The sequence below is a fragment of the Triticum dicoccoides genome, chromosome 6A, assembly GCF_002162155.2.
Source record: "Triticum dicoccoides isolate Atlit2015 ecotype Zavitan chromosome 6A, WEW_v2.0, whole genome shotgun sequence".
NCBI classification, from domain to species: Eukaryota; Viridiplantae; Streptophyta; class Magnoliopsida; order Poales; family Poaceae; genus Triticum; species Triticum dicoccoides.
In genome coordinates, this window is record NC_041390.1 from 564,346,433 (window position 1) to 564,355,270 (window position 8,838).

The window sequence follows — 8,838 nt, forward strand, 5'->3', positions numbered from 1 at the left end:
GGGAGTAGGACTGCCCCCTTGGGCGCGCCATGAGAGGGCCGGCCCTCCCCTCCTCCACTCCTTTATATACGGGGGACGGGGCACCCCATAGACACACAAGATGATTGTTTAGCCGTGTGCGGTGCCCCCTCCATAGATTTCCACCTCGGTCATATCGTTGTAGAGCTTAGGCCAAGCCTTCCGTCGGTAACTTCATCATTACCGTCATCACGCCGTCATGCTGACGAAACTCTCCCTCAAACTCAGTTGGATCTAGAGTTCGTGGGACATCACCGAGCTGAACGTGTGCAGATCGCGGAGGTGTCGTACCTTCGGTGCTAGGATCACTCAGATCTTGAAGACATACGACTACATCAACCGCGTTGTCATAACGCTTCCGCTTACGGTCTATGAGGATACGTGGACAACACTCTCCCCTCTCGTTGCTATGCATCACCTAGATGGATCTTGCGTGTGCGTAGTAATTTTTTTGAAATTACTGCGTTCCCCAACAGGGGGGTGCACGCTCGCTTTCTTCACTACGCGTTATGCGCCCAATAGGACCCCCCCCCTCCAGCTATGATGCCATGTTCGGTCCTTAGGGCATCACCGATGCCGACCCGCAAACCTCCCACATGCGTTCGGACCATGCTGTCCGGACAACGGAAGCCATCCAACGCAGGCCTGTATCGGTCCACGACGCGGTCCGAACGCGAATTCTTCCGCAATCCGGAGACAAACATAGGGGGCTTTGTGGGAGTCCAGACCGATCCAACACCCGCTTCTGACCGCCCTGACCCACCAAACCCCTCCTCCCTCGCCCGCACGTGATCCTGCCTGACGTCAGCTGCCTCCATTCTTGCCGGTGTAAGAAGTCTAATGTCACAGAAAATGAAACATGAAAGATACATTCTGGTTTAGCAATAGGTAAAATGTGACGGTAGTGTCATGGAGAAAGATTTGTGACAGAAATGAATCCCCTCTACAAAGAAATATATGAGCGTTTTAGATCACTATTTTGGTGATCTAAACATTGTTATATTTATTTACAAAGGATGTAGGTGGCACAAACATTAGGAATCATTCGTTGGAAAACAAGGCAGTATACATGATATGCAAGTAAATAAAGAACTGTTGTTAAAAACAAACATGAAGTGAATATTCTTAAGAAAAGAACAGTGTTTGTTCCTGATATTATTTTATTTAAAGACTACTTTTTAGATAAAGCTGTGTAGGCCTAAAATAAAAATGTAAGAGGAGTCAAAATTGGTACCCAAAAAAAATTATTTATGCTTAGGTCGTGGTCCAACAGTACGTAAAAGATTGGTACGAGTGTCTAGGTTTGAATTTATATCAAATTTGGATACATTTAAACAACTCTCAGGTAACTGAAATTTTTGGAAAGATGATCAAATAAACAGATGTGACTCAAAGACTATTGGATCTACATTTTGTTCGGTCAATAAGCAAACACCTATAAATCTATAATCAACTAACTAATCAATAAGATCAGAAATCAAATATTTTGTTAGGACTTGCCATTCTTTCTTTGCAACCATATTGCAAACTGAGAGAGAAACATTTGTTATTCAGGATCGTGTCCTGGTGGCACATCCATCTGCCCTCGTTGCGAACAGGGCACTACTTGGTGATTTAGAGAAATAATAATAATATAGGAGCTGCTTTGGAAAAGATTAAGATGAATACTTGGTGATTTACCTTGATATGAACTGCATTGGGATCGACTGCGGGTTTTTTCCGTGGCTCTTCTTCCCGCGGCACTGTAGACCACAACCATGTCATGACGGCGTAGTCCTCGTCCACTGTTTTCGTTATAAATATCCGTCAAGCCTTGGCAACAACTATGAAAAAAGCAGATCTGGATGATGGGACTAGAAAGGAAGAGGATGATGGGGAAAGAGGAGGGAGAAATAAGACGAGGCGTCTGCGGTCTGCGCAACAGAAATATTAATATTAGGTAAGTTGGATTTTTAAATTGTTGCCTGTGTGCAACAGTAAATTGTCAGAAAATTATCTAGCAGAATTGGCAGAAGTTTCAAGGGAAAAAACTTACTGCACAAATATAGTTTCGTAAGGAAAGGTATCACTATCATACAATAGAAAACATGTTAGCAATGAAAATGAAATAAAATAATAGAAAAAATATTTCACTCTAAGAAGAAAATTGGAATCATATAAGGTAGGGCAAAAATCATAACTATGGCATCGAAGTGTTTTCACAAATAAATATTTGACAATACACGCATGCAAGTATACAAGAATAAAATGATGCATATTTGAAGCAAGAAAACAGAAAAAAGTTGAGAAAAGAACAATAGCGATTTTGCAAGGGAAGAACAATGCATGAAACAAACACATAGGACAACACGAACGGATGAACAAAGATGACATATAGAAAAGCATTGCACAGAAGAGAAAGCAAGATAGAAGAAGAGGAGAAAACAGAACTGAAATAACATAAGAACTGTGCAAGTAGGAAGGAAGAATAAGTTGAACAAGATAGAAGAAGAGGAGAAACCAGAACTGAAAAAACACAAAAATAGCGCAAGAACGGAGAAAGAAGATGATGAAGAGGAGAGGAGAAAACATAACTGAATAAAATAACAACAACGCAAGGAGGAAGGAAGAAGAAGATCAATGATGATAGGAAGTCCTGGAACAAGGTTCGCAACAGAATGTGTGGTGTAGGATACATACAGATAAACAACCGCATTTGTACACAATAAACACGTATAATGTTTCATATTCAGAGAGTTAACAATTTTCATCCATTTTTCAACGACTTTGTGTTCAAATATGTGCATAGATTACAACATATATGGACGGCTGAAGGCATTTCAGCAGGTGCGTGCCCCTGCGAATTTTCTAATGGGCAGTGTGACTTGAAAACGTAAACGGATCTCCCTTGCTAATCCCCTGCGACCTTGGAGGATAAAGGGCGCTGTCTCCATCTGTCTTCGTCGTACAAGGTTTATTTCATTAATTTAATATGTATACCTTGTGCGGTATGTTTGGTTTTGATCATGCAACCTCACTGGCCGAATTAATATTACATTTTTGAATTAATATGTATACCAGTGGCAGAAACGTCACTGCCCCGTTTAATATTTGTTTTTTTCTTTTGCGTTGCACCGCCGCATCTTGAACTATTCATAATGGGAGTAACTTCAGCAGTAACATAGGATCAAATCAGCAAATTTGCTTATATAGCAATGATCTATTGAGAAGGGAGATGAATTGAGTGACATAGCTAATTAATACTGACATCATATATACAATAAAATAATAAATCTAGTTTGATACAACACATATATTACTCTCTACCGTAAAAATAGTTACATATGGACTAGTAACATATGCATATTACTAATCTGTTACGCCCTGGGTAGTCTTAATCACCGGTGACTTAGGCTGCTCATAGTGGATTTTTTTTTCAAAATCGTGATGATTTTTATAGCAAATTCGGAATCTATACGTCCTCACGCAATAAAATCAAAACTAGCACCCTGTCGGCCTCCAGTTGGCCGAAGAGGGGCTCTTCGGCCTACGGTTGACCGAAGTGGGCTCTCCAGGCTTCCGTTGGCCGAAGAGTACTCCAACTCGGCCGAAAAGGACTCTTTTGTCTATCGTAGGCTGAAGAGTACTTTTTGGTCAACCGTAGATGAAGAGTACTCTTTGGGCCCCAAGGCCTAGCATAGGCAGAAGAGCGCAGCCTTGCAGCTTCGGCCTCCCGTAAACGTGAAAAGTTGGGGCCCAAGGACTCTTCGGTCTACGGTTGACCAAAGAGAACTTTTCGGCCTACGGCAAACCAAAGAGTCCTTTTCGGTCCAGTTGGGGCACTCTTCGGCCAACGGGAGGCTGAAGAGCCGACTTCGGTCAACCGCATGCCAAAGAGCCCCTCTTCGGCCAACTGGAGGCCGACGGGGTGTTAGTTTTGATTTTGGTGCATGAAGACGTATAGATTCCGAATTTGCTATGAAAATCATCACAGTTTTGAAAAAAAAATCATCATAGTGAGAGTAACATAGATAGTAACATGCATGTCACATAGGCAAAAAATATGATGTGACAAGTAATTAATGAGAAGAGATGCAAATAAAGTAACATAATATGTTAGCATCACATACCGGTTCCCAATATAAAATGAGTCTACAAAGTAATGAATGAAGCCCTCTATGTTACCATATCTATGACACTACCCACTATAGAGATACTCCCTCCTTTCCGGTTTATAAGGCTAGCCATAGTGGGGTAACTTAGGTAGTAACTTAACACATCCCAAGACAATTTTGCTTATGTGACAAGTATTTAATGAGGAGAGAGGTGCTTGAAGTAACATAATATGTTACTGTAACATAGCGCTTCCCGAGGTAAAATGAGTCTATAAGGCAATAAATGAAACAAACTATGACACTACTGCTAAGATACTTTGCACTATGAAGGTAGTAACTTAGACTAGTGTCATGCATATGACACTAGTCTAAGTTACTCCCCACTATGACCAGTCTAACGCTCAATTCAAAAATCTCACCAACCAAGATAGATGATGAGTGGTGGAATATTTTGCAGTATAAGGCAATGATTTAATGTACCTTAAAGTCTGAACATGTGATGTGGAACAATCAAATTGAACCTTATAAAACAAAATAAAAACTAAAATTTTGAGATAAGCCATATAAACCAGAAAAGAGGAAGTAGTAATATAGACGAGTAACATATGCATGTTACTGGTCTACTAAAGTTACTCCCCACTGTGAGACTAGCCTTATCTCCTGGCACAAAGCCTTGCGGATAGAATACAACTGTCAATAAGATCCATTGAACAACGAACAGTGAAACGCCGTTCGAGGGATAGGAACTGAACGAAGTTAGAAGCTGTTTGGTTGCCGGCCGCACCTTGCCACGCCAAAGGTGCGGCGCACCACAGCTCTCTAGGCTGCCGTTTGGTTGCCTCCTAAAGTTAGGCTCGCCACAGACATGTAATGTTTTTTGCAGTTGATTTCTCGCCACACTCTGTGGCGTTTGTTTTGAACGCCAAACTTTGTGACGCGTCGCAAGTGCGGCTAAACAAATGTGGCGCCACTACTCTGCAACCAAACAGCCCCTTAGTGCCATTTCCCGGCCGTGCTCGCCGTCTCCGACAGCACCGATACTCGACCAACCACCACCGTTACGGCCTGGCACGCTCACGCCGCGTGCGGCCGCTTCAACACAGGAGCAAACCCCATCGGGCACTTGCACGAGGCCACGAGCCGCTGCCGCCAACTGTTGCGGCCGTACTACGAGCGCATGGGTCAAAGTAGCCCGGCGCATCGACCCCGTGCCAGTCTTCTGGCGACGGCCTGCATGCACATTGCCCGGTACGCATGAGCCGTCATGGATCGGAGCTACTACGTACGTTGACTGGGACGCCTTTCTCCTTCGTTTCTGCCACGCTTTCCAGCTCTCGGCAGGCTCTCCTCTCTGCCGCCGGGATCTTCCTCACCGCGTGCCAGCCAGCCAGCCTACACGAAGAACTATGCGCGCCACTGCCACGGTTGTTTACTTGTTTGACCGTCTAGTGCTGGTGATACATAGGATGATAGGAGTAGCCACCAATGAGAGAGACTGCCGGACCATGAAGTCCTGCTGCATGCATACAGAATACAGACGTCTACAGTCCTACACCAGCAGTGCTCTACTACTCCGCTTTGACCAGCCCAGCACCAGCAGTGATGATCCTGCACGGAGAATGGAGCACATCAGTACACCTACGCTTGAACCTACATTGAGGAGTAAACGAAAAGCCGATCGAACACGGTTTCGTGTAACGTTGTCGTCACCGTGCTTCGGTTTCGCTGCCGCGGAGCGCTTGGACTGGACCACGCGTGGACGTGAGCTGTTTTCGCCGCGATGCCCTCTGGATAACTGTCGTGCACTGCACACTGATCCACACGCTTCACGGCCGGACGTCTCGGCCTCGATCCCTGTCTGCCACAGCTAATCTAGCCTGCATTGGCATGCTCTCATGAAACCACAAGCGATGCGCCCGCCGATCCTTCGCTATCACCAGTTGTAGGGTGGCCTTGCCCATTCATTGTGACACGTATGCGGGCCAGTCAAGGCCACAGCGTCAAACCCGGCCATGTTTCCCGACATGATAGCGATTGTTGTGGCGCCACCCAATTCCTTTTCGTCAAATAAAATTAAAGCGCCGGCCCTGATTAACTGTCACACTCACGCTTTAAGTGCGCATGCGATAATGGATATGGCTACTGTATTTGAGTACACAAGTTTATATGGCCCCTTTGATTTGCAGGACTCTCAAAACAAACAAATAGAAGAAAAAAGGAGTGTGTGTCTCAGTCGACTGACACAAACCAAATATCGATCAAGTGATATAACATGTAAGGAAAAAACTAATTTTTTTTTTGCACGAAACTCAATATAAGATCTCACAAGTATAGCGTCGACCAAGACATAACGAAGTCTCGGTCAACCGAGATTTAACAAGACCGTAAAAGAAACTCGAAATAGAGTATGGTGTCCTCCTGTATCCTCCAAGATTACAAGACTAGGAAAATTTGGATGAAAGAATGTTTGACGGCACAGGATAAACAAATGAATTTTGCCAAGAGGTTTGAGCGCATGAAAATTTTCCTTCAAAATATAGTACTCCAAAATTTTGGAAGATTCTAACCATGCGAATCTAACGACAACCATAGAAAAGTTCGTAAGGATCCAAATACTCCAAAATTCTATGAAATCCATTTGAATCAAAGGAGCCTTGAAAAATTTGGGGACCAATTTCTTTGCCACGTTGAAATTCGACTATGAACCATGTATGCTCTAACACTTTGTAGGACCACTTTGGATTATAGTATTCTTTTTTTGAATGTTTGATTATAGTATTCAAAAAATATAGGAAGGAAAATCATAGGATTTCGATGTCGCCTACCACAAAATCCAATAGGATTCACCCGCAAAAAAATCCAATAGGATTACATAACACAGGAATTCTGCAATGCGTGCCTTTGGATGGCCCACGAGAAAAAAACACAGAAATTTTAGAGTGTTGAGGGGAGAGAGTAGAGAGAGATAGAGTGTATTGGACTTCTCCAAGAAAAATAAAATGAGATTTGAGCTCATGTTCATATTCGTATGGAATAGGCAGCATGTAAATTTGGTGGCAGCAATCCTATGATTTAAATGGCTTTCTAAAGTAAATACTGTGAAATTCCTTCAATCTAGGGAGGGTGACACTAGGAGCCGTGGGTTAGCACCGAGTGGAGTGGTACGTACGTGTACAATGTCACATGTGGCAGCGAGGGGTGGTCACCATCTCTGTCTCTTGCGACCTCCATGGCTCCATTCTGCAGCGGCATCTCAGCCTCCCTCCCATACATATACGCCCGTCTCGTCTCTTTCCTAGCTCTCATCCCATTTGCAACTTCGCTCCTCATAGGCCACTGACCACCTTCTTTTACCCTCTGATGTCCGATCCAGCGGCACCATCACTGCCCGCCCATCTGCACTAGCCGGCCACCTTGAGCTCCAACAGAGTAGCTAGGTTTCTCCTAGCTGTATCCCTAGCTCTGGCCAGTCTGATCGAAGAACCTACACACAAGGCAAGCTGCAAGCTAGCTTCCTCTTCCACCTCTGCCTCTGCCTCACCCCAGGCTAGAAGCTTCTCTTCTCTTTAGCCTCACTCTCACCGTCACCGGCACATACTCTGCGGCTGTAACGACCGAGATGGTCGGATGGCCATGAGCTCATCTCCTCTTCGGGCGTTCCTGGCGGCCATGCTCCTCAGCTTCCTCCTCGGAGCTGTGACGACATTCAGCCGCACCACGCCGCCGATGCTCTCCGCTTTTCAGGTACGTGTATCCTCAGAGCATAGATGATAGAGCATCACACACTCTCCCTCTCCCTCGCACTTGTAGCTCCATTAATTTATGTGGCTCGAACTCGAACTAACTAAATGGCACTGACGCTGATGTTCATGGGTAGAACCTGGCGGAGGACAAGTCGCGGCTGGGGTCGACGCCGCCGAGCTGCCACAACCGGTGCAACACGTGCAACCCCTGCAAGCCTGTGCAGGTGACCACGACGCTCCCGGCGGGGTCTGGCGGCCCGTCCACGGCGTCCCGCGGCTCCTCCTCCGCCGCCGCCGACGAGGCCGCGGCAACCGTGCAGTACTCCAACTACAAGCCGCTGGGGTGGAAGTGCCGCTGCGCCGGCCGCCTCTACAACCCCTAGATCGTCGCCTAGATAAGCCGCTGATTACCACAACACTCCTCGACGGCGGCATGTACCCTAGAGGCTCCGGCCGGGCGGGCGGCCGGTCGAGACTCGAGAGCTACGGTCCCGGTCTAGTTTTGGTTAGTTCATTTGGTCCCATAAATTCCTTGGCATCTCGTGTACCGTCCTGGTCCTGCACCGCAGGCTTGCATTGTCTTGTGTTCATCTTGCTACGCTGGTTCCAACATTTTACGGCGTACGCATGTAAGAGTGATTGGGATCGATGAGCGAGCGGTAAATTATGTATTGTAGCGTAGATGTAACAGTAATAACAGTACTGGTGCTGTGGTGATGGCGGGTTAAAAGCCAGGCAAGCCTGCATGGCTGCACGTGACTCTCCTCTGACGTGAATCTGAAATCCCGAGTGGATCCGGTCCAAGCTGCTGCGCTTGCCCCAGCAATTAGCGCCACTGACCGGGGTCTCCGACACGTTTTCCAGGAGCGGCTGAGCGGTGGCCCCCGGCCCCGTCACCGAAGTAATTGTGCTTGTGTGTGTACTCCTACGTGAAAACTCTCGGTCATGAGACGTGGGTCCGAGGCGAATGGAGGCTAGCGCGG

At 46.1% G+C, this 8,838-nt stretch overlaps 1 protein-coding gene across 1 annotated transcript; it reads left to right on the plus strand.

The window, feature by feature from the left end:
* Positions 1–7,400: 7,400 nt before the first annotated feature.
* Positions 7,401–8,467, plus strand: LOC119314215 (EPIDERMAL PATTERNING FACTOR-like protein 1). The gene is made up of 2 exons (XM_037588975.1): positions 7,401–7,856; positions 7,990–8,467. Exons 1-2 carry the CDS (start codon positions 7,740–7,742, stop codon positions 8,236–8,238), a joined length of 366 nt encoding a protein of 121 aa, XP_037444872.1. The 5' UTR covers positions 7,401–7,739; the 3' UTR covers positions 8,239–8,467.
* Positions 8,468–8,838: the final 371 nt, after the last annotated feature.